Source organism: Corvus moneduloides, chromosome 4 (genome assembly GCF_009650955.1).
Source record: "Corvus moneduloides isolate bCorMon1 chromosome 4, bCorMon1.pri, whole genome shotgun sequence".
Lineage (NCBI taxonomy): Eukaryota > Metazoa > Chordata > Aves > Passeriformes > Corvidae > Corvus > Corvus moneduloides.
The window spans coordinates 29,835,913-29,862,177 of NC_045479.1; the positions used below are offsets into that span (position 1 = coordinate 29,835,913).

The following is a 26,265-nucleotide window of genomic DNA, read 5'->3' on the forward strand; positions in this document are numbered from 1 at the left end:
ATTCCTGTTAATGCAACTGTAAAGGGGAGAAAGACTTCTCTTTGACCTTCGTTAGCATTAGCATTTGTAGAGCTGATAGTGGGGAAAAAAAAAAAGCAAACTGGATACAGAAAGTGAGAATGCAACTTCATAATACTTTATAGAAAGATTTTTTTTTTGCTTTGTAAACTTGTGTTTATATCTATGGCTTTTTATTTGCATCTTTTTAATCAAAATCTGTTTTGAATAAAAATGAAATTTTAATTCATTGCAGAGCCTTGTGGTGTTATTTATTTCCCCATGGGTGTACATTGGTATAGATGGAATACTGTTGGTGTATCACTCCTAACATTGCAACAAGTGCAACCTACATGAAAACCTGCACAGCGAATCGGTCTGCACAGCCGGGCTGACAGGAAAGCACTAAACTCTCGCCATTGTAGCTGTGGAAATCAGTGGTGTTTTAGACACAATTAGCTTGCAGCCACCTCTGGGGAGTGACTGCAGCTGTAATCTCCAGCTGCTGGCAAATGTGACATTTGGGTTGTCTGTTTGTTTGTTTACTTTTTCTTTGGGTATGTGTGTGTGTCATCACTAACACCCACCTTCTAATATACTAATTGAAAACAATTTTAATCCTTATTAAGGCGCTGTTATCTTTATTAGAGGAATACCAATACCGATCAGGACATTCAATCTCTTGCTTTAGTCAAAGAGATTTTAGAGGAAAAATGAGGATGTTTACGAGAAGATGGTGTTCACAGTATTTGAGCTGCTTGTAGCAGCCTATCTCTGGCCCAGAGCAGCGGCCCGCACCGCGGCCGCCCGCCCAAGGCACTCCAGGACTGGGCCCGCCCGCCATTGCCGCGCCCGCCCGTCTCCCCGGCAACGCTCCCAGCGTGCCCCGCGCTCCCCGGGCCCCGGCGGGCGGCGCCGCCGGCGGGAGGTGAGAGGCGCCATTTTTAAACCGCTCGGGCCGGCGGCAGCCACGCCTGGCCGGGCTGTGGGGGGTTTCCGCTGTGTGAGGAGGAGCCAGGGTGTGAGGAGGACCGGGCTGTGAGGGAGAGCCGGGGTGTGAGCGGGGCCGGGGTGTGAGCGGGGCCGGGGTGTGAGCGGGGCCAGCCTGGCCGCGGCCCTTCTGTGGGCGTGGGGCCGCACCTCTTGGCGAACGGGCGGGGAGGCCCCCCGGCCTCTGCTCGGGCCCCTCGCGCGCTGGCGCGGGCCGTTGTCACCGCGCAGTCGGGGCGGGAGATCCCAGCGCTCCTCCGTGCCCGCTGTGCCGCCTCCGGGAACGGCCTGTTGCGGCCTCTGTGGCCTGCTGCGTTCGGGGTCGCCTGGCACAGTTCAGGGGCAGGAGGAGCCCGCTCGCTGTAGGCTTTCAAGTGTTTACGCTTGTCTGCTTTGCTTTTCACCAGCGATCCTCAGCCACGTGCGCTGTGAGGATAATGATTATTTTCCTGTGCTTCTGGATGTGCGTCTGCCGTGTTAGTGTTGTGCCTCTGACCGAGCTCCTACGTCCATAAGTCAAAAAAATTAACAGTGAAAAGGTCGTGGTGACTTAAGTAGCTTGCTTGGCCTCTCGCTCGATCTTCGTCCAGACTGTAGAGTGTATATAAAATCATGTTTCTGCCTACGGGAGGTGTGGGATACGTATACTAATATGAAACCTATGCCCTGCCTGAACATCTCGATTTTTGAGTCAATATGAAAGGGGAGTGATTTTTCAGAAGAGTTTTGGTTGTAGAAGTATAGAAATATTTGCAAAAAGCAGCCATTTGTATGCCCGAGTAGAACTTTGAATGAGATTTTAGTGAGCAAAAGTTTGTGTGTTTGAAGGTTTCTTGCCATGAAAAAAACAGTGGAAAACACACGTGGCGTGTGTAGATGGGCTGCTCTTGAGTACAGCTCAGTTTACCAGCTGTAGCTCCTATTCAAGATTCAGTTTGATCAGTAACTGATCAGTTTCTGTCAGTTTCACTTGGTAGTGTCTGGCTAAAGCACAAATTTTAACTCTGAGCTAAGAGAGAACCCTGTTTGTTGTTTTTTACCTAATAAGTAACCGGATCTGTAGTATAAAACAGAAACTGAAAGGGTGGTACTGTGTGCCATGTGTAGGGATGGACACTGCAGTAATATATAGTTAATTGTTGTTGAAATTTGTACTTTGAGTAGTGAGTGTTGTGGAGGGAGTGATAGTAGCTTGCATGAGAGTGATGTCTTCTGTAATACAGATGTTCTCCAAATTTCTGCACTTAGGTGCACAGATGTATTAAGTGTTTTTTTCCACTGGATTCTCTACACTAATATCTGACCAGTGTCTAACTTATGGAACTTTCTAGCCCTAGTGTTAATATGCAGTGTGCTGTCACATTTCTCAAATTACGTAGAAGGGGGTTTGGGGTTTTTTTGTTACACACTTGGTGTTCTCGGGAAGTCTGATCTCTTATGAGTGTGTTGTGTAGCTCTTTAAGATAGGCTTTGTTTCACTGAATTGTGACTGTCTAAAATCTGGGTATCTAGTCCAAGGCTGTGATTTTGTGAACATCTGAGCTCCGTGCTGTGCCAGCTCTCTGCTCCTGAAAGGAGAAAGGCTTGCTCCTCCTCCTGTCTGTTTACTTGGCTCTTTGTTCCTTTCCCCTAGTCCGTACCAGCTGCCCACTTTCACTGATGATGTCGCTTGCTGGATTTTTCCATGAGCTCTTGTGACTCACTGACCTCACAGAAGAACTATTGAGTGTTTTCTGCTTGTTTGAGTGTGTTGGCTTCTTGAGTTAAAACAGTTCTTGAAGGGGTCTGATGAATGACAAACAGGAATGGGGATAAAGAAATGAGGAGTGGAACCTCCTGTTCCTGGTGACAGTGAGCTCTTGTGCTGGATTACACTTTTTCATTAATTCATTATCTGGTCTTACTGTAGACTCTTGAGCAGGGATGAGAAGGGGGTGGTGTTTGAAGAGTTGCTTTCATGAGCCTGTGCTTTCTTTGAGTTTGTCACTCTTTAAGGCAAATAGTTCATTGTTTCACAAGATCTTGGTTAATTCAATTAGAAAAAAAGAAAGAGCAAATAAAGAGGTCTGGAGCTGTGGCAGAAGCAGGCAGAGGAATTAGACCATACATTGTGTGAAGAAGCTCTTTGACTTCCACAGATTTTACTGAGAGTTTTACTGCTTGAGCAAAACATGGCACAAGGCTAAACACTGTTAGTTTTTTCATCAGTAGTTGCAAAATTATATTTATTGTATCATCTAGCTGTTTAAAACAGTGTTCAAACACGGTAAATTTAAGTGGTTTAAGTGTGGCTATGGTATGGAAAAGAGAGCCATGAGTGAGTTATGTATGGCACTCAGGGGAATTACCAATACATGGTGCAGCCATGTCATTTGGTTATGCCAGGTGAGCAAGAAGGAAGCCTTGCTGTTGTAAATGAAGTACCATAAAAACTAATATAAGGAAATAAAATTATATTGATATCATCATATTTTTCTCTAAATGCAAGTATTCTCTCTATTTTAAGAGCTCGTAGCAAACAAAAAGTTAAAATAATATAGCTGAAAAGTCTTGCTAAAGGAAAGCCCTCTCATGATGCGCAGCTCTAAAGAGGGGAAATGTATAGTAGGAACTTCAGCAATGTTTCTCACTTTAGGAGAAGAAATAATTGGAGAAAAAAGGCAAAACAAAGGTGATTCTTAGAAATGTAATTGATTTGCTTCACTTACCTATTCTACAGTAAGTATTGGTGTTTTACCTACAGAGCATGCTTTTCCTAGGTTTCAGGACTCTGTACCAATACTTTTATATTTATACGTGTGGAAAATTATGTTAAAGTTTCATAGTATGAATTTGGAGCAACTAATACAAATTTGCAGTTTGTTAGCTTGATAAAATTTGGTAAATATGTAGGTGTAGAATTAAGTTTAGATATAGCTTAGGTGTAGAATTAAGCTTTAGTTTCTTTAAAAGTATGTTTTATGCTTCTCTACTTCTTGAACGCATCTCCAAGAGAGAAAGAACCTAGTGTTCTTTTAAAGTATTTCTCAAAAATTATGGGTGTAGTCTTTGTGTAATTTTGAAGATTATTTAAGGTCTGTTCACTGACTGTGAGCAAGTACTGTTAGCCATTAGCACAGAAGAGATTCTGGTTGGTAATACACTTAGAGTATTTGTATCCCTAAATGTGGTTGACTATTGACAGTTTACTGCTAGAAGTTATTTGAAGTGATGTGGGGAAAAGAACCCCAAAACAACAAAAAATTTTTTTGCCTGTAAGAATGTGAATAGGTTAAATATTACAAATTGCTCTTTGTGTTTTCGAGGAAAGAGCTCTCACGAAGTAATGAAATCGCTGTTGTGTTTCAGTTGTCACCAGGAATGCAAATCACGACATTTGCCGCTAGATGTCCCTGCAAGCCAAAATAGTTTTGTTTCCTTAAATACAGCTTAGGTTTTTGCAGTCTGGAGCCTTGTTTTGTCAACTGTAATTATCTCCCTCTCTTTTCTCGGTTTATCTTTTTCATGAAATCTTCATGCATATGAATACATGGCCAGGTGTGTGTCTTGCTTCATAATTTTTGCACTTTTTGATAGTAGCAAGAGCTGTGAGGAAAGAATATACTTCTCACCTGCAGCAGCTTGGAATAGAAAGTACAAAAGGCTGTGTTTCAGCTTATCTTTTGGCTGACGTGCTCTCAGAAAACGTCGTGTTTTCTTGGTGTCTTTGACTTTATATCCATTTTGCCACTTCAGAAATACTTCTTACTCAAGTAAGCAGCAGGATTCAGACTCAACTTTAAATGGTGTGTTCCTAATTCTGAGCTTTGGCTTACAGTTTGATAGTTACATTTAGTATCTGTAGCATATGAAAGCAAAGACTTGAGATGGAGAAAAGTCCTGTTGCCTTGTTATTGTTGGGGGTTTTTTGTTGTTGGTTTGATTTGTTCTTTTTGTTAGTGTGGGGTTTTTTTGTTTGTTTTTAATAGTGATCATGTTAACCCTGGTGATATGCTTAGAAATTCTTAGGGACATGCTGCCTTGAATTTTCTCTGTATACCAGAGCTTTCTGTCCTCTCATGTGATTTATTGTCCTTAGCATCACTGACCTGTTCTCCTCATCCAGCTGCTGGTTTAACAATGGAAAATGTCTTTATATTGAATTTGAAACTTGCTGTTGTTCTTTGTTTCTCAACAGCCGACAAAATTCAGGGATGAAAAAGAGATTGTATTGATTAGAAGGTTCTTCAGAACTTATGAATATTTGAAATTGGTTGTGCATATAGGACAGTCATGGAGGAGAATGTTCTTTATTCTGATTTCTTCCTCTTCATTCTCTCAGCAAATTTGGGTAAAGCAGAATATGAAGTTGCTGTTGTTGCTTTGCCTAGACTAGTGTTATAAGTGGTAGATTTTTCTCTGACCTTTTCCCATTTTAACAATGGAGGAAGAAAAAATGGGAAAGAAAGTCTTACATTTAAGTTTTCTTGACATTATCATGTCTTAGTGGAATGGGTGTTACTTTCCTGTATGGAAGACAGATTTTCCTCTTGCTTATAGTTCAGGGGTTTATAAAATCAAATTGTAAGTGTTTAAGATACATCCATGAAGGAGTGCCATAGTAGAAAACATACATGCGACTGTGCATATAAAGAAGGTGAGGTATTTGTAGTGACGGTAGAGATTTAACATTGTTTCTGTTTGAGTTTTACTTTGTACAAAGGTACACTTTGCATGCTGCAGACCTGGAGTTCTTAGGCATCAGTCCAGCTATGCAAAAAGCTAAAATGACAGTAGTTGGTTTCAAAGCTTTGTAACTTCCCTAAAATTCAGTTACAGTCCTCCTTCTCCCAGATCCTGTAGAAATGTCAGTAATGATCAGATTAATACCCATTGCTTCAAATATCAAAAAGCACTAATGGGGTATATTAGAATACTTATTTCTCTGCAGCTTAGATTTGCAGCTTTCCTCACACCAATCTGATATTATCACATTTTGCAAAACTCTTTCTGGAAAGGTCACAAGAAACCACAAGATAAGCTTTGAAAATAAGGAAGTGACATGTATCAATTACATATTTCAGGACTGAACTGTGGGCAGGTGTCTTCCAGGCTGTCCCTGACACCTTAACTCTTCTCCAGAGAGGGCTTGATAGGAATTCAATACAGAATTATCTGCTTTTCTTCCAGCTGAAAAAGTGGGTATTGAGTAATACAACCTGTTAGGATAGTGTGACAATCTTTGACTTCAATAACTAGTAAGAAAAGCTGTTATGTGTCTGCTGTCTGTGGCCTCTGCTTGAACTCTGATTAACAAGGCATAATTAGGGCATCATAGTTGGAGTCTCAGTGTATAGCATAACATATAATATATAAGTGAACATAACATGTAAGTGAAAATAACATTTAATGTAATCTGTCAGATAGTAGTGCTTGTTCTTATTTTGTATTGACTCAAATGACCTTCATGTTTAAGTGTATTCTATGTCCCTGGAAGGGCTATTACTTCTAAGGGCAGGCTGCATGAACAGAGAAGAGTTGCACTTTCAGTAAAAGTTTCTAATCTGAGTTACAGCAGAACCAGGATTCTTCTGTACTTAAAGCAAAAGCAGTATGTGAAACCTTTGAATTGTGAATGTATTTGAATGCTAATTACATGTCCTTGTATTTGTTCAGGTGTCTTGATCTTCTAAGATGTCAGCGGAAGGAGTGGATGGTCTTGTAGATTAGTTATACATTTATCTTATCCATACTCATTGTGAACAGTCATCATAAAATGGATGGTTTGGGCAGTCTCCTTCCTCCTGTTGGTGAAAATGGTGATGCAGCTAATTCACAAGAAATACTAAAACTCTTGATGGATGAAAAAATGCGAAGTGAATACCATAAAGCAAATTATCAAACTGTAAGGGCAGAACATCTAAGGTACATCAATTTAAACAAGGTTCTCTCTTTGAGCTGTTAAAAGGTGAAGCTAAATGTTGGAAGGGATTTATTTGTATGTGTGTTGTGGGTCAGCTATTTCTGTGTGTAAGGACAGATTTGAGTGTTGTTCATATTAGAAAATAAACAATTCAAAGTACCTTTAAGACATTGCAGATGATGTTTCTGCAGTACTTTTTATACTTGTAAATATGGGATAACTTTTCAATGTATTACAGGAAGAGAATATTAATAGCTTAGTTCTTATTTGATGTTCAGATGTTTGCTTCTGTGTGTGAGTCTTTTGAGCTTTAAGGTCTAATTTTAAAAGGTGACTATAAAGTAAATATGCATTTTATCTTTCAGATTACAAGAGGATTATACCAAATCACAAGATGAACTGAAACGGTTGTTGGTTGAAAAACAGACTGTACATGACAAATTTCAGCAGCTTATTAGTGAATATCAAGATCAGTTGCTGGGTAAAACACAAGAGCTGGAACAAGTGAGGATGCAGGTAAGATAATTTACTGGAAGGACTTAGTATGTATTTTTATCCTGTAGTAGGACCATGCATATTTTTCTCTTAATGCAGTGTGTATATAGCCAGCTTGGATATATTTCAGGTATGTTGAAATCCACCCAATCCAAATAATGATTCTTCTCTAGAGTGACTATGGGTTGAAATTACTGTTTCCTTGTTTAACTGAATCATCTAAATCCTGTTGTTAGGTGCTGTGTAAGACCCTCAGTCTCTATCTGTGCATGCCCTGCTGTTAAGGGGAGAATCATCTGCCTTGGAGGGTAACTTAGGTGCCTAAACCTGTTAGGATGAGTGACTAGAAAAATAGGTATTTGTTTCTCTTCACGATGACAGCTTTCTTCTTTCTTTCTTTTTCTTAAAAAATCCCAAACAAAATTCAAACAAAAATGCTCCTCAACATTTAAGATAACTTGGATGACGCTCTATGTAACTGCTTGTTTCCTTAAACTAATGCAGGACATGTTCTTAGAAAACAAATACAGCCTCTAATCAAAGGATCCCAGACTCTGAATGGAGGAGATGCACCTCAGTACCATAATTAGAACTAGTTCCAGGGACTTCAGGGTACAGATAAGTGAAAGAAAAGTAGAATAAATTAGAATATGTCACAGTTGTGGATGAAATTTTTTGTTTTAAACTCTGCTTCTTGGTAGATAGTTTGCTGTGTGAACCATACCAAGAAATTTTAACAAAATACCATACAGAATGGAGTTTAAGGCAAGGACTCTTTCCTGATGTTTTTTTCATTCAGACCAGTACCACATATCCATTGGAGAACACACATCTAATGTGTTTTGCAAATAATTGTTTGGTGTTGCTCATTTTGATCTTTTGGGGTTGCTTCACTTACTGTTTAAGTTTTTCTAGACACTCATTCTTTATCTTTAATGTGAGACTGCTTTTCCTTCCCCCATCCCCCACAAAGGAGATAAATCTCCTGGCAATTCAGCCTGAAATTTGCATTGCTTTTACCAATAACTACTGATATTCTAAATGCTTCTGTTATCTTCCAGAATATTTTTAGTTCACTAATATGTTTTTTTGCTTCTGTAACTACTATTGAAATTTCTTTAGAAAAGCCTAGAAAATCAAGTAGAATTCCTAAAATCATATTTGAAATACTTTATTCCTGGCTATGTGACCTATCACAGTGTAAATAACTGAATATGACTAATTACTTGTGATACTTTTCTGTTTTAAGGTGCTAACTCCTCAAAAATTAGAACTGTTAAAAGCAAAAATATACGAGGAATTGGAGTCTCCTATGAGGGAGCGTTATCAGAAGCTAGAAAATGTAAGTCATAAGTATTGAAATTCTATTTCATGATTGCTGCTTTATAGTTATTCCTAAAACCTTAGGAAATTAAAACTGAAAGGGGAGCAAAGTATGACATTATTTGTGTGGTACTGTTGTCCCAGGGAAGGATGAAATCATGGAAGAGGGAGGAGGCAGCATTCAGTTCATCAAAGATAACTTGTGAAACAATAGGAACATTGCATGGACATTTGAAGGAAATAAATTTGAAAACTTTTAATTGATTTTTTGGTTTTTTTGGTCTGACTTAGGAAGTAGAAAAATACAGAACACTATATAACAAACTTCGTTATGAACATACCTTTCTGAAATCAGAATTTGAACATCAAAAGGAAGAACATGCACATATTTTAGAAGAGAAGAAAATAAAATATGAGGCTGAGGTACGTAGAACATTATAGTAGCTTAGAAAACATCTCTGACAAAGCAGCTTGAACATTGTGGAACTGTTGGTACTTGAAGGGTTGTCAGTTTGACACCATTTCATAATGTTTGTTTCTATTCTCTGAATTCTCAAAGCACTTTTGTGACTTAACCTAAGGCTGCCTCTGTAGATTTGTTCAGTGATGGGTTGCAATATTATTTCTGCTATTAAAAGTAAGAATAACTTGTTTTCTGGTAAATGATTGCCAGTATGTTTGCTTAATCCTGTTTTTAATCACATTTGTGATGGAATTTGAGACATGATGCTAATTTGAAATTAATAAATTATCTGAGTAGCCAATGTAAGTTTAGACTTTAAATTACTTACGTGGTAGCTTATCAAGGAAGGTAAGGTATTGTTAATAGCAGATAAGGGTGCATTTTGCAATGTACCTGTCATGATCCTAGTTTGGATCATGATGGTGATAATCAAAAGGATACTGAAAACTGGTTAACTTTCAATTATATTAGCTCTTGAAGAAACTATTCATTCATTTCTTCAGACTTTCAAAAGTGTATGTAGCTAAATAAATTGCCAGCTTATTTATGTTTTAAATACATACAGCATTGTAAATGAGTTGCAGGTGTCATTTGCATATCCATTTAAGTATTTGTCTGGAAGCATATATTCCAAGATGCCAGATTTGAATGTATTACTCCAAACATCAGACACAAATCAAAGCAATTGTCACTTTCAAAATCAATCCAAGTTTGCAAATGCAGTGCATTAAAAACAGAACAGTTGTCCTTCCTGGAGCTAAACCCACATGCTGCTTTACAGCCTGCCTCTCTCATGGGCTTGTTGAGTTTATGCTAGTCCTGCAGCTAATTAGCAGACTTACACAGAATGAAACTACCTTGAGCCCAGGGCACAGTGTGATCTGGTTTCTCTCAAGGGCTTTTTAACATTCCATGTCATTTAGCACAAGGAGGCTATAAAAACATCCTAATTCTTAAATGATGGCTTGGGCATATCATGCAATTGAATCTCCTCATAAAAGGCATTTCGAGGGCTTTTGCTGCAGAAATTGGGTTTGTTCAAAGAGAATGCTGGTGAAACTTTTAAAGGACTGCTGCCGATCAGAGTTTGGACTAGTCTCCAAATATGGAGAGAATGCTTACATACCTTTCTTTCTCACTCTTTTGCCCTCAGTATTATATTCAATCCATGTAACTTGTTTTGAAACATAACAATCTATGTATTTATATGTTTGTTAATTACAGTCTCCAGATTAGTTTGTACCTTTTGTACTACTGTGTAAGAGAGAGTTGGGGGTTTTGTTGTTGTTATTGGGTTTTGGTTTGGAGTTTTGGGGTTTTTTGGGGTTTTTTTGATTTGTTATCTGTTGGGGCCTAGTCATGTTGGCTGTCTGGAGTTATTAGCAGAATTGAGTTCTGTTGTAATGACAAAATAGTGGAATCATAGGGTAAGTTGGAATAGACTTTCTAGTCCAAAATCCTGCTTAAAATATTGAAGTGTAATGAGATCAGGTTGCTTGGGACCATATTCAGCCAAGTTTTGAACATCTGCAAGGATGGAGATTTCATAGTTTTTCTGGGCAGACTATTTCAATATTTAACCATCTTCATGGTAAGCTTTTTTCATAATATGTAATTGGAACTTCACATCTTCCAAACTGTGCCTGTTGCCTCTCTTCCCATCACTGTGTATCTTCTCCGAGCTGAAGCTTAGTTCTCTCAGCCTGTCCCTATATGTCATGTTTCCCAACCCTCAGAACATCCTAGTGGCCATCTTAACTTGACACAAACTCCAGGTACAGCTTTACCAGTACTGGAAGGGGGACAAAGGATCACTTCCCTGGATCTGCTAGTTATCCTTCTGCCAGTCTGTCAGGATTCAATTGGCCATCTTTGCTGCAAGGGTACTCTGCTGACTAATGTTCAGCTTATTGTCTACTAGGACCCCCAGATCCTTTTCCATGGAGATGCTTCCTAGACAGTTGCTACTGGCCTGTACTGTTGCATTGGGTTACTCCATCCCAGATACATGACTTCCTCCTCTTGTTGAAGAGGACCCAGTTCTGTCCATTCCTTCAGCCTGTCCAGATTCTTCTGGATAGCAGTTCTGCCTTCCAACAGATTGACCATTTCCCCCCAGCTTGGTGTCGTACTCAAGCTTGCTGAAAGTGACTCCATGCCATCATCCATCTTGCTAATGATGACGTCCATCAGTATTGCACTCTGTAGTGTTCTCAAAAAGACCCCACTAGTTATAGGCATTCAGGTGGTCTTGCTTTGAATTTCCTATTCTAAGCAAGAAAACAAATGCTAATGTAATTTCTTAATATTTTAGATGTCCACTGCTGCTCCTTTCTGAATTGTTAACTGCTGTAATTGTTGCTGCCTGACACATAACCAATGTAAGAGCTTTTTATTTTTCTGATTAACAACTATCAGATTGCAAGACTGGATAAAGATAAGGAAGAACTCCATAATCAGCTGCTTAGCATTGATCCCACAAGGGACAGTAAACGTGTGGAGGCACTTTCTAGAGAAAAGGCACAACTGTGTCAGAAATTAAAAGCCTTAGAAGCAGAAGTAGAAGAACTAAGAGCAGAAAGACACAACTGTGGTGTGCAAGCAGAAAATGTTCAGAGAGTACAAGCACGACAGTTAGCTGAGATGCAGACCATGATGCGGTCTCTAGAGGTAAGACTTCTTTATTGTTTTGCGTCCCTGTAGAGTGTAGTAAGAATAACACTTGGCCTGACAGAACTGTCACTGATAATTTGGCCATTGACTCTACAATTTGAATTTGTACATTTCAGATTTAAAATCAAATTGTACTTGACTGGGAGTCATGCACTGCCAGTTCAACTTTGGAAAGTCTCTCAACTGAGAGATTCTGCTGAATGATCTCCTTTCTAAACAGGCGAGTGATATCCGTATTTGTAGTCAGTAAGAAGGTCATGTCAGCACTTACCACTTGGCTGGAGTTAGAAACCAGTATGTTAATAATCTGTAAATTCTTTATTCTTTTCAAAAATGTCACATGATACTCCTCTCTTTAATCCTTTCCTTGTCTGTCATCTTTTTTCCTTACCTGTGCCTCTTCTTTCCCCAACACATTACTGCAGTTGTTTAGTTCTTGGCTGTTGCTCCCCCTTAAAGAAACTGGTATTTCTGGCCTGTTGTACATTCCCCAGGATTCCACTGTATTCCTCATCTGTGGTCCTCAGACCTTCTGCTTGTTCTTGCTACCTCCCTAGGTAGTGAGCCTTTTCATGTAGATTCTTTGCACAGTGGTAGCATGCAGATAGATGGTTAATTTTCTTTTTTACTGTTATCACTGCTGTATACCTTAGTTACAAAATGCTCTGATCTCAACTTAAAAAGTGTTGTAATCTTCTTAGACAACTTTAAAGAGTGCCCTGCCGAAAATAGAAATGCTCGGAAAAAGGAAGGTGAACTCGTATATTAGATTACCTTTTTGATATTCAGTAAAGATTGGGTCTTGAGTCTATAATACAGTAACTGCATTTTATTTCCTCTCCATGATGTTAATTCTTCTGTCAGTGCAACTGCATAGGCCAGCATATTATACATTTTTGAGCACCATTTGTAGTTACACTGTTTACAGCCCAGTAATTTACTGGTAAGCACACCTGCTGCCTCCTAACCAAGTCAGATTACACCACCTCCTTATGAAGGAGGATTGAAAATGTGTGTGATTCTGTGTAGGAGGTGTTAGTACAAACAGTTGTGACTTTTGAGTAAAATTCAAGACCCTTGTTGTATTGGAATATATGGTTGAGCAAAGATGAATATTTATATATCATATTATATATTATAATGAGTCAGTAATATCTGAAAGCCCAGATCAATCAAACATTTCAAATGAGTAACAGCAACTCAGCTCCAAAAATCTTAAAAATACTTCCTTCATTCAAGACAGAAAAGAAGTCTGCGGAACTACAGGTTGATCGAATTGAGAAAGAACTGCGGATGAGTCATGAGCAAAACATTCTCTTAACTAGCAAACTTCACAAATCTGAACGAGAAGTCAATTCTTTAGCTGCTAAAGTAAGTACTTTTCTGGTATCTGAAATACATTTTTCACATCCTATTATGTTTTTCTGTTTATATTTTGCACTAAGAATAAAATAACAATGTCTTCTGCTGTGACTTAAAATAGGTATGGAATTTTTCCCTCAGTTTCAGTTAAAAGACAATGTGACTTTACAGGAGAAGCATCATACCTAAAAGTATCTCTAAAGATTGAGGTTTTGTTCTTATTATTCCATCTTCTAGATCTTTTTCTTGAACAAGACTTGAAGAGGTATCTTTATATTCATGTTTTTAATGCTCATGAAAACAGCCAGCCTTTAGAGCCTTAAACTGATTTTTTTTCCTTTTTTTTGTAATGGAGCTATGGGTTCTGGAGATCTTAAAACATATCCTCTGAATGGGCTGTGTTAGCTACAGGAAGCGAGCTGCATTGGAATTACTTGTGAAGATTTAGGTTATATTAGAAGCAGGGTAGTCACATTAGCATAGCCTTTTTCTTGGGCTAATGCCAGCATAGCTTGTACAGAAACACTTCCGTACAGAATTGCATCATAGCATTTTAAGTAGACCATTGTCTTAAAACATATTTGAGTAACTTTGGTTGGTTGGCACTAGATCTTAGAGGTTTTTTCCTATGTTTGTACGCTTTTCCTTTTTTTTGAGATCTTTTTACAGTGCATATTTATGACTGCTAAGTATTTAATTTTGGTCATTCATTAAAAACGTTCTAATTTACCATAGGAATAGGATATAGCTATACCACTATTTAAAGCCTCTTTATGTAGTATGCCATACTTGTCCCCCATTAATGCTAAATAGGACAGGAAAACTTGTGTTTAACATTTTTCAATAGTCTCCCAGAATATATAGAGGATTGTTACAGTCTTTACTTTTTGTATCAACTGGCTTTCTCTGCTCCCTTCCAGAAGTAGGACAAAATAAAATGTTCCAGTTGCTGTTTCTCAAAGGGAGGAAAATAGAAGCTTTACTATACTATCCTTCACCTGCTTCTGTTCCCACTCAAACTTATTCCTGAGCACAGGTGCATGTGTTTGTCTTCTGGATTTTCTGCCTTAAAAAAACCACCTTAAATCTTTTCAAGCTGCCCTGAAATGTTATCAACTTAGTATATAAGCACCTAAATCTTCCATGTAGTTACTTAATAAGCTACTGTGTCATTCTTAACCTTTTGCCACTTGTATATGCTAGCAGGTTGTAATTACATTTGTCATTGTGAATGGATTTTCATTATAAGTGCTTTCCTCCAGATATTTAATTCTCATTGACCGTGTAATTACTGCATTCAAATGCCTAAACTATAGAAAGTTTCCATGCAAGCAGTAATTTTCTTTGATTTGATGTTCTTAAAGCTCCTACTTTTATGAGGCCATTTGAGGTGTCTGCAGAGAAGTGTTTGATTTAAAATGCACTTTAAAACTGTGAAAACCTGGTTTTTGGGAAAGTAATGTAGCACTCCAGGAGGCCAGGGGGACTATAAGTAGTTACCAAATTGAAATTCTTGGGGAGGTAGTTGATATTCTGGCACCGAGTATCACTGTTTTGATTTACTTATGGAGATTAAATTTACTTTTACTTTAGCTTGACTCTGAGGTATCTTTAGTCAGAAATGAAGTAAATATATATAAATTTATTATAGTTAATTTGGTGTTGTTTTTTTCTAATTCACAGGTAGAAGAACTTAAACATTCACATAAGTTGGAAGTAACAAATATCAAACTGGAGGCAGCAAGAACAAAGAGTGAGATAGAAAGAGAGAGAAACAAGATTCAAAGTGAAATGGATGGTAAAGTATGAAATTATTTTGTAATTGTTTCATCTGTTTACTTCTAGTTAGAATAATATAATGATTTTTTTTCTCTGAACACTCCCTGGCAGCCTTCACCTTCTGCTTCTGGTCTAGGTCGTAGATCTGACAATTCACTTGGTATTTGAAATAACTGTGTGTTTCACTTGCTCTGCTAGGTGAAGAACAGTTGAGAGCAGTTTTACATTTATGTAAATTAGTGCATTTGTGACACAACTTGAGCATAATCTATTTCAAATTATATGCTTCATATGGTTATTTTTTTCTATTATTGCTAAATTCCAGAGTCTTTCACACTCTGCTTGAAACCTTAATGTGCTGTAGGGCTTCAGTGGTTGGGGTTTTTCTTTTTGATTCTGTGTCTGTGGAATTGATACCCATTCAATAAGGCTGCCTTACAAAATACAGTACCTAGCTCATTCTTTGAAGGAAATAGGCATTGTTCTAAGATACCTGAAGCAGCTGACTACGTAGGCAACTTGAAATAGCTTTCTAGAGTGAAAAGGCCAAAACTTTCTAGTACTAGTTGTGTTTAAATCACTACACAGCTCTAAAGAGAACTGTCCTCTTACTGATTGGCCATAGCCCCAAAATAGTACCTCTGTCTTCCTGAAATAATTGTTTCTGTTCACTTGCTTTAATATTAAGCTCGCTAAGAGCAACGAAAAAGTGGTGTTCTCTGTATTGACAATATATTTACAGTATATTGCAAACTAAAAATGTTGGGCCCTATGGAGTATGAAACTCAGTACTGACAAGATTTAAGTTAACCTGAAATTACTGTGGAATTCCATTTGCATCACTGAATTAGCTAAATAAACAGGAGTCACTGTTAGAGCATATTGGCTTATTTGCCACTGAACACAGGTGTTAGTCACAAGATTTTAATTTGTATCGTTTGTGCCTGACTATAGAGTCATAGTTTTAGAAATGCCTTATTTGGTAATATAGGTGGATTAAAATATGAGATTTGTTGTAGCCCAGGTGCTGGTTTCACTGATAACCAGTTACTGTTTACAGTAAACTTTTCCAGAAAAAGAAAATTTCCTTGCTCAACCTTTCCATGGCTATTGTGGAACATTTAAAAAAAATTTTTAAATCCAGACACAAGTGCTTAGTATAAATTGCTCTAGAGTTTAAACCTATAATAATATCAACTGTTTAATTACTGTTGTATATTAAAGTAAGAAACATTCCAGTGTAATGGTTACTTCTCAAAAGTTTTGGAAGTATTACTGTTATACTAAGAAAGATCTGTTCTGGTTTTCTTGTGTTCTGTTTTTTTCCCTTCCCCCATTCATTCTATCATTTGAATTGAGATTTTTAGTTCCCTTTTATTTATAAAGTTATTTGAATACAGGATTTCATCAGGTTCTTATCAATAATGACATGTTTAACTTATTTAAATGTATAATGCAGGACTGCTGTCCGACAAGGAAATTCTTAATGCAGCTGTTGAACGTCATAAAGTGCTTTTGGTAGAAAAGGATCGGGAGCTAATTCGGAAAGTGCAAGCTGCCAGAGAGGAAGTTTTTGACAATATTGCAGCCTTACAGAATGAAAAGTATGTCTACTGATTTCTTCCTCAACTTCTAAAAGAGGACTGTTTTGTGTTAATTTAAACTAAACACTTCTGGCATTTTGTAGTGATTCTTATGTGCATGTTGAATAATGTCTCAGGTTAGAACTCGAGAACAGATTAGCTGATCTAGAGAAGATGAAACTGGAACAAGATTCTTGGAGACAATCTGAAAAAGATCAGTATGAAGAGAAACTACGTGCTGTGCAGATGGCAGAAGAATCTAGCAAAAAGGAACTTCAGCGTTTGCGGTAGTGTGGCTTTCCTAATCTTAGCACAAATTTCTCATTTTCCCCCCTTAATTTCTTTACAGTAGACAGTAGAAAAGCTTGCTATTCATAGATACAGAAATCTTCATTATGAAATGTTCATTATAGTGGATGAAGCAAAATTATCTTTTGCACTATATAAAAAAATAGCACAGAATTAAAAATGAACGGTTTAAAAAAAAACCACTTTTCATTCGAACCTTTAAATGTTATTTTCAGTGACCATTTGGAAGTAATAATTTAGTAATACACATTTGTTAAAACTGGTTCAGTGCTAGCTGCTGGCATAGTGCCAGTGTTAGAGTAAACCATTTCTCTTTCCACAATGGCACCATAGCAGCACCTGGCAAGCTGAGACCCTAATACAATGTCTCTGAGTTGGTTATTATGGTGGTGAGTTTACTTGGTTTACTATAGTTTTTGTATGAAGGTCAGTATGATAAAATGATTCAAACTCCAGAAGTCTTACTCCTCTGTGAATTTTAAGAACGAATAGAAATGTATTTTAATATTTTTTTAGTTAAATATTTATCAGCCTTTCAAATAATGCTATTTATTTGTCAGGCTGATTTTTCCTAATTTATAACATTGGTATTTTGATTAGATAAAAATAAGGATGTCTTACACAATTTTAGATTAAAAATTCAACAGCAAGCTATGCAGACAGAGGAGCTGGAAGAAAAGAAATGTGAAAATGCTAATCTGAAACAGGTAAGGTTTTATTGCATTGTAGTGTTTTATAGAGAAATACATTCCTTCCTGTGGTTACCATGTCCTGTGTTTGAAGATTAGATTGAATTTTTAAGGCTTTTTTTTTTCCCTGGGGGACAAAATGTGTACTACAGATATTTAGAGAGAAGTGTTCAGAAATCAATCATGCTTTCCTGGACCTCTATAAATGGATTACAGCTTTTTGCTTCATGTGTTTTGTGGGTACCAGGCATTTCAAAGCTGAATGTTTATAGACTGATATATTGAATACGGTTATGCACTATTTAACTGGAGATTCAGTTGCCATGGAGACTTATAAATTGTTTCTAGGTAATGCCTTGCATTTATACTGCATCTCTCATCTGAGGGTCTTCAAGTGTTTAACAGATGTTTCATAAATGAACAAACTAGTGTAAAGAGGTATATTTCTGTTGCAGAGTCAGTTGATGGCAGTGTTGAAAATAAAACAATTTTTTTAAACTCCTGCTCGCCTGTGATGTTATTTAGTTGGTAACAACAATAGCTTTGCATCAAAGTACTCTGCAAGCTGTGTGCACTTGCAGTTTGAGGCAATTATTTTTTTTCTCCAGAAATCAGAAATTGGGGGATCTAAGTGTCCATGTGGGGGGGAGGAAAAGGAAAGGGAAATGATCATTTCTATATGCTGGCTGCAGAGGTTGGACTTTTCAGTGCTTCCTTATTTTGTGAACTGGTTGGTACAGTCACTGCTGGCTGTAACACATTGGTGTTACGAGATAGAGGAGCCTGGATAGCTCCATAGCTCTGCTACTAAAATGTTGCATGGTCCTCGAATTCTGTTCAGCCCTGGGGGCTGAAGTGTTGGATTTCTCAAGTTCTGGGGGATACATCAATGACTGAAGAGTCTTGCCTACCTTTCTCACGTCAACTGCAATAGAAACCCTTTGTCTCGTAGTGATTTACTGTAAAGCTTCTGGAGAAACTGTTGAGTAAAGAGAAAAGAAACAAGTAAAAAAGGCTAATGAAAAGATAAAGCCCATTGGTGTCTCCATTTTTTATTGTCTCAGTATCTCAAAATCAATTGCTGGTTATTTGCATACCTTCTGAAATTGAAAAAATCTTTTTTTGTTTTGGTAGCAAGTACATGATATGCAACTCCAGCTTGCCACACTTTCTCAATCAGAAAATGATTTGCTGGAGTCTAATCAGAAGCTGAAGGAAGTAATGGAGAGATCGAAACTAGAATGTCAACATGCAAGGGCTCAGGCAGAGAAAGCTCAACTGGAAACAGAGAAGTAATTTTTTTCTTTTGGCTTTACTTTTCATGTTGCTTGTGTTTCTCATGTGGATTACTTAACTATGGATTGTACATTCTGAATAAAGTCAGAAAGTTAAAATTAACAGGAAATAACTGGACAGTTGTACAAAATGGCTGTACGTTCTGTTGCACAGCATGTATAAAAGCTTTCCTCATGGCAGCTTTAAAAACCGGAGTTTGTTTCTATTAATGTCTGTTAAAATTAATTATTGATTAGTGAGATACACTGCTTACATAAAACGAAATTCTACTTGTATTGAAGTGAATGTCAAACTTCTATAGGTATAAATGGATCTAGAGTTTCAGACAGTTCTTTTAAGAGTGCTTAAGCTGCATGGGTGAAAAAAGCTTTCAAGCATTGTATTATGCTTTGATGAGGTTCCAGGATCCCAGTCAGTATATGTGCATATACTTCTTTTCCTTGCCCATGAGATACTTTTAGCTGATATGAGGTAAGTAAAAGCTGATAGGATATGCTCTAGTTCCTCTCATCAAAATTAAAAATAATCGCTTTCCTTTTTTTAGACAAGCTTGACCACATACCATCAAAATATGATAATAAATGCAGAAGGAAGCCAAATCTTATTCAGATTTCGTATAGAAATGAACACTTCCCTAGAATTTAAAGATTAATTTGTCAGTCTGAAATGGCTTTTCAGAATTTCCTAGTTTAGTAACCAAATATGTGTCTAATTTGTACTGGATTATTGTGTGGTGGGTTTTTTAAAAAGTCAGTGTCCCAGATTAAGTATAAAATCTCCAAGAGGCATAATGTGCCTTTTTTGTTTTGTTTTGTTTTAACATCTCTTTTGCTACTAATTGGTACTGCAATTGCTATGTTGTCATTAGTTTTAAGTACTGCTTTTCAATGTAACATTTGAAGGTAGTATTGCATTTGGACTGCAGAGTATGTCACTAGCACATTAAATAGTTTGGATGTTTGCTTTAAAGAGGCGTATTCATATGTTGCATGAGATCGTTGCTGTTACTTGAATGAGATTGTCAGTGTCATTTACATATTTATGGATCACAAACCAGTCAGGACTAGGTTTTCCTGAGAAGGCAGTGGAAGGAACTTGTCAGTCCTCAGAGATCATTGTACAAGTATGTAGGTACTGGGAGATGCACTAAGGCTGGTATTGCAAAAATGAAGCAGCTTTGTAGCCTGCATGTAAGTCCTGCAGGTCTGTGCCATTGCTACCCTGGGAGCCTTGGGACATGTTTTGTTCTTTTTATGAATCTGTGAGTGATAGGACATCCTTCTTCAGCTCAGTAAATTCTTATGAGCTTGAACACCAAAGAGTTAAGTTGCACCAAAGCAAGAGGAAGTGAAATAGGGACCAAAAGATGAGAAAACATAAGATTAAAAGTGTCAGATAAATAAAGTAATGCCAGTTGAGCATTGAACATAAGTAGGCAAAGCAGGTGCATGTCTGTCTGTGTCAATCTTAAGCTTGGAAATGAAAATGTGAAAGGAGAAAAAGAGCTGAAGGCAAACTATGAGACTGATACAAATCAGAGATGAGCTCAAACAGGCACTTGTTAAGCATTTTCGGAACAATGTTAGTGGCATTTAAACCAAACAAACAACACCCCTGCCCCCAGAACACCTCCAAAAACCCCCACACCCAACCTCGAGCATTTTTAACCATTGCCTCAGCTGAAATCCTTTTAGTGCTAAGCAGTGCTTGCCCCAGGTGCTTTGGTTCCTGGGTACTAGCAGTTATTTACAGTCAAGAGTGAGGCACAAGCCATGCTGGGTCAACTAAAAGAGCCGTAACAGGTAACACATGGGCCAGGACCCTCTTTACCATATGAGACTGGATGATGCCCAGTACTTCTACTGTGGGGAGGGGAGAGGTGGTTTGCTGAGAAATTTATGGAGATGCTTCAGAGTCCCTGTAGGGAAGCTGCATCTGCTCAGGACTGGAGCAGTGTGGATGCACTAATACTGAGCCTTGGCCTTCTTAAAATCTACTGCAGAGAATCTCACCATTTGATTTTAATTTTTAACAGTAAGTAAATATGCCATTAGTTCTTGTCTGCTTTGACTCGCAATGCAGATAGCCCAAACAAACAAGGCAGCATGGAGAAACTGGCTCCTTTCCTATCCACTGCTAGAGAACACAGCCTAATTTTAGTATATTGTAACCATGCGAAGGTCTAAACAGATAACATATGCCATTGGTGGTGTGTGTTCAGCTGGAATGTTACCTAGAAACCATATTGGTGGGAGCTTCCTGTTGAGCTGGTGTTTGTTCTGGTTGGGAGCACATCCTGAGCAAGTTTGTTACAAAGACTTAGTAGACCCCATAGGGCAACACCCTGCTCTCCTAGAGAAGGTAGTTGTCAGCTCTTCTGACAACTAATGTTTAGCATAGGCATCTATTCTTGTGTTCCAGTGTGATCATTTGACCTGAATTGAGGAATTTTCTGTGGGTGGTTTGACAGCATGCCAATCCAACAAGGCACCAACAATTAGCTTCTTGGAATCAGTTTTCAAAACTTGCCTCATGGTTGACCAAAACCTAGAATAATGTTAATGCACAAGTTCAAATGTCATAGTCACAATTAGATTGTTAACATAATCAAATTTAAATCAGATTATTTAAGTATATACAAGTAGGAGTTGTGAAAAGATGCATCTATTTTAAGAGCCTTAAGGCATTAACTGAATGCACTGCTTTGTTTGTATAACCTCTTAATCTTTTAACCTGGTTTTTCCAAAGGACTTTAGAATACCAACGTATGGAATGGCTGCAGGAGAAGCATATGCTTACTCAGCACATGGCAGAGTATGAAGAGAAATACAAGCAAATGAAGAACAAGCTGTGTCGAGCTGCTGTTGCTCAGAAAAAGGCATGTTGTCTCTTCCTTTTTTGAACGATCCAGCCTGTGTGAAGTTCAACTTTATGTTGGCCAGCTAAAATTGTTTCAATATTAAGAGTTTATTTGCAGTCTACTGTATACAATAACTAAATATATTGGGTTCTTCAAGATTAGCATAGAAGTAGGTTGAAGTGACATGCAAAAGAATATTACAGCAAACAACTTTGTTATAATGCCATCAAAGATTTTGTGAGGCTTTCTTTGCACACACACATGTGCACTGATGGATATTTAAGAGGTGGACCCCTTAATGAGGAAGGGTGATGTTTCACATACTAGACAAATGATGCTACTTTTCCTTGATGGAATATTAAAATTTTATTTCTTTTTCTAAGCTTACTTTTTATTAAATAATTTGAAAGAAAAGGCAGATTGTTTATAAAAGCTCAAGATTAATTAGCAGTGTTACACATTGAACATAGGTTAACCTACCAGTATCTTTTAAGGTCATGGAAAGTTAAGATCAACAGGAGAAAAAAAGAAGGAAGCATGCCTTTATGCTTATATTTACTTATACATGGTCATTTAAAGAATGACTGTTTTGATTCTCAGATACAGTTAATGTTTGTTAGTACAGCTGGTCGCTGACCAACAAATGACTGGCAGCTGTGCCTCTTTCATTCACAACTATGGATCATTTGCCATCTCTTCTGCTTCCCAGCATGGGAATATTAGCACCTTCAAACAACACAGCATCTCTTCTTAAGGAAAGAAGATCCTATAAAGTGTAACAGCTTGAAACCATGTAATGTAGATTTAATTTTTACAGGATCTAATCTATCAAGGTATTATTTAGCTGTTTGAAACATCTGTTTGACAGAGAAAGACTCTCAATGACAATAAACAAAGGAGGATGCGTGAAAAAATAGAACTTTTGGAAGCCAAGATGGAAGAACTAGAAAAAGAAAATCAAGTGTTAAATAGGTAATAAACTTCACTTCTTCTTATCTTGAAAAATTACATATGCCCAAGGTATGACTTACAAATATGAAGTGTTTTTGAAGGTATATGCTACCTAGAGTAGTAACCAGAGTCAAGTCTAATGGCCTTTACAGCGCTAGAATTCTTTGAATAGATTCTATTTAGGATGGGCAGCTGAGAGCTTATGAGACAACTGCAGGGCTGTCTCTTTGAGAAGAAAAAGAGAAAAAATACCTGATAGACACAGTTGCAGGAATCTGTTTAAAAGAAGGAAGTGAAAAAGACTTCAGAATTGCAAGAGAAACAGACATGGCATCGTCTTTGAAATATAAAGTCCTGGTTTTTCTCTCTTCATTGAGCACCTATGGCAGGCTTGATTTGAATAATTAATTTAATGTGGCTTCTCTGACTCACTACTGTGAATGGTATTAAAAGCTTAATTTATTTTGTGTAAATTCTAATCAGTAATAGAGCAGATAGCTAAATATGTAGAGGTACGTTTAGACAGACATGTAGGCAAAAGGATGTACACAGATCTTCTACCTTCCAGTTCTTTTGGTGTGTAAGGATAAGAAACTGTGTAAGGATAAGAAACTGGGGATATTAAACAGCAGAGCACTCATGGAGAGCTGTGCTCCTGTGTTGGGGTAACAAAGATTTTGAGCAATAAGAAATCTGTTATTTCCTAGACAGAATGTTTCTTCTGAAGAATATGCTCGCCTCCAGAAGAGACTAAAGGACTTGCAACGTCGGCACAATGAATTCCGGAGTATAATTCTGAATCCTAACATACCGTCACTCAATCCAGTCAGTATAATGCCATCGTCTGCCTTGCCTCCTGGGCCTGAAGCATCCTTCTCCCTTCTTCAGGTGGTGATATAAGTCGTGAAAATAATACAGCAAAAGAGGGTACTGGAACAGTCCTTTTATACTGACCTTAGCCTTAAGGAAGGTGTAGTTCATCTCTAAACAGAAGTAAGAAACTTTGAGTTATCTAGACATGTTCCCTTCCTCGCAATAGGAAGGAGTACTTGAAAGACAAAGGATATGTTACAGGATGTAACAAATGGGCAGTTTTAACACAGTTCTCCATACTTTGTCCCTCTCCTGAGAGGCTTTAAATGGCTCCTTCTGAGCAAGAAATACTACAGTGTTGTTCTCACACCACAGTTTCATTATTACAAAGCTTGATTTCTTATGTGGTTAAAAGAGTCTTACGCTGAGCTGCTGAGGGTGAAAATCTCTCTGGCTGATGTTGACCAGGTTGACTTTACAGATTTGTGGTTACTGAGGCCTCAGGTTTGTGTGCTCCTTCATCTGAGAGGATGAACAGCTGCAAGTGTATTTCTTCCTGATGCTGTTCATCAAGAATGTCAGAACAATACCCACAAAACACTGATGAGTAAAATTTAACAAATAAGGAGGTTTTGGACTTCACAGTTTTTATTTTCCTTAAAGAAAATGAAAGTATTGCTCATTTTGGTCCCTTGTAAGTGTGCAAAATGTAATAGAGTCACATTTTTTTTCCTTTTCATTTCAAGGAGGAGCAGCATCAAAGAGAGCTTGCCCTGCTTGGCAAGCGGTTGGAAGAACTAGAAACCAGACAAAGAAAACAGCTGGAAGATCTTGGACCATCTAGAGAGCGGGTAATGGGGTACAGGGACTTGGCAAGAAATAAGATCACTGGAGAAGATGAAGCACAAAGCGAGGACTCCAAATAAAATCTGCAAACTCTTGATGCTGTCAGCTTTCAATAACTTACCCTTTGTACATGCTTTTCATATTTTGCCAAAAACATGGTTGTATGTGCCTGAATAGCATAAACTATATTCTGCATAGTTACCCCTTTGTGGCTCAACTTGTTTAACTGCTTGGACTAAAGACAAAAGTACCCATTCTCACTGGGAATCATAAAAAGAATATCCAGGGTTGCCATTCACGATGGGGCTGCGCCCTGAATTTGCGTTACCAGTGTAGTGATATTTGGCATAGCAGCAGTTACAGGCTCAATGTTGGGATTCAATTACAGACAGTTTGTTCCTGGTTCACTAGACTTCCCACTTCTCTCAAATCCCCACTCCTCTGGGCATGTGTGGGGGGACTGAAGTCCCTCCCACTGTAAGCCAAGAGCAGGTTTGGGATGATTTGATGAAGCTGAATAGCCACAAGTCTCTGGGATCTGATGATACGCATCTCAGGGTCCTGAGGGAACTGGCTGATGTTGCTGGTGTGTTTAGAAGTCATGGTAGTCAGGTGAAGTCCTCAGCCAACTGGAAAAAGAGAAATATTGCTCCCATTTTTAAAAAGGGGAGGAAGGATGAACCATGAAACTACAGACCAATGTGCCTCACCTTTGTGTCTGGGATGATCATGGAGCAGATCCTCCTTGAAGATGTGCTGAAGCAAGTAAAAGACAAAGAGGGCATCCAAGGCAGCCACCATCACTTTACTATGGGCAAGTTGTGCCTGACCAACCTGGTGGCCTTCTATGGATGGAGTGATGGCAACAGTTGATAGAGGAACACCAACAAATGCCCTCATTTAGACTTCTGTAAGGCCTTTGATATGATCCTACATGACATCCTGATCCCCAGATTGAAGAGACATGGATTTGATGGATGAATAGCCATTCTGTGGATAAGGAATTGGCTGGATGGACACAGCCAGAGTTGTAGTCCATGGTTCTATGTCCAGGTAGTGAATGGTGATGAGTGGGGTCCCTCAGAGCTCAGTCTTGGGACTGGTGCTCTTCAGTACCTTCATCGATGACACAGACAGTGAGACGGAGTGCAGCCTCAGCAGGGTTGATGACAGGAAGCTGAGCTCTGCAGTTGACACAACAGAAGGAAGGGATGCAATCCAGAGGGACCTGGACAAACTTCAGTAGTGGGCCTATGAGGACCTTATGAAGTTCAACAAGTCCAAGTGCAAGAGTGCTGCATCTGGGTTGGGCAAATCCCAGATGTAAATATACAGACTGGGAAAAGAAGACATTGAGATCAGCCCTGTGGAGAAGGACTGGGGAGTTCTCATGGATGAAAGGCTGGTGTGAACCAGCAGTGTGAGTTCGTGGCCCAGAAGGCAAGTCACATCCTGGGCCACATTAAAAGCAGCAAGGCCAGCAGGGCAAGGGAGGCTTCAGGGAGCCATTATTCTTCCAGTACCTAAAGGGGGCTATAAAAAGGAAAGGGACTTTTTCTATGTCCAGAGTGTGTCAGGACAAGGGGCAATGATTTTAAACCAAAAAAGGGCAGGTTTAGATATTAGGAAGAAATTCTTTGCTGTGAGGGCGGTGAGGCACTTGAAACAGGTTGTCCAGAGAAGTTGTGGATGCTCCATTCCTGGAAATGTTCAAGGCCAGGTTAGATGGGGCTTTGCACAAACTGTGCTAGTGGAAGGTGTGCCTGCCCATGGCAGGGGGATTGGAACCAGATGATCTTTGATCCAACATAAACCATTCTGTTTTTCTGTGAACTATTGCCAAGACTTCTTGATAAGGTGTGTTTTTCAGTATTTTTCCACAAAGTCAAAATATGAAATAATCTCAGCACAAGAGACTTTGAAAAACATTTTTC

At 38.4% G+C, this 26,265-nt stretch overlaps 1 protein-coding gene across 12 annotated transcripts; it reads left to right on the plus strand.

The window, feature by feature from the left end:
- The first annotated feature begins 849 nt into the window (after positions 1-849).
- Positions 850-24,532, plus strand: CEP83 (centrosomal protein 83). 12 transcript variants are annotated; one of them, XM_032107842.1, is made up of 16 exons: positions 850-925; positions 6,643-6,891; positions 7,255-7,405; positions 8,634-8,726; positions 8,999-9,130; positions 11,589-11,840; positions 13,083-13,214; positions 14,889-15,003; positions 16,444-16,588; positions 16,705-16,854; positions 17,508-17,583; positions 18,700-18,857; positions 21,610-21,739; positions 22,590-22,693; positions 23,380-23,560; positions 24,232-24,532. In XM_032107842.1, exons 2-16 carry the CDS (start codon positions 6,743-6,745, stop codon positions 24,409-24,411), a joined length of 2,148 nt encoding a protein of 715 aa, XP_031963733.1. In that variant the 5' UTR covers positions 850-925; positions 6,643-6,742; the 3' UTR covers positions 24,412-24,532. The 12 variants fall into 12 exon arrangements, 11 of the variants coding, with proteins under 11 accessions (XP_031963733.1, XP_031963739.1, XP_031963737.1 ...); XM_032107837.1 differs by lacking the exon at positions 850-925 and adding an exon at positions 977-6,164; XM_032107838.1 differs by lacking the exon at positions 850-925 and adding an exon at positions 977-5,623.
- The last annotated feature ends 1,733 nt before the right edge of the window (positions 24,533-26,265 follow it).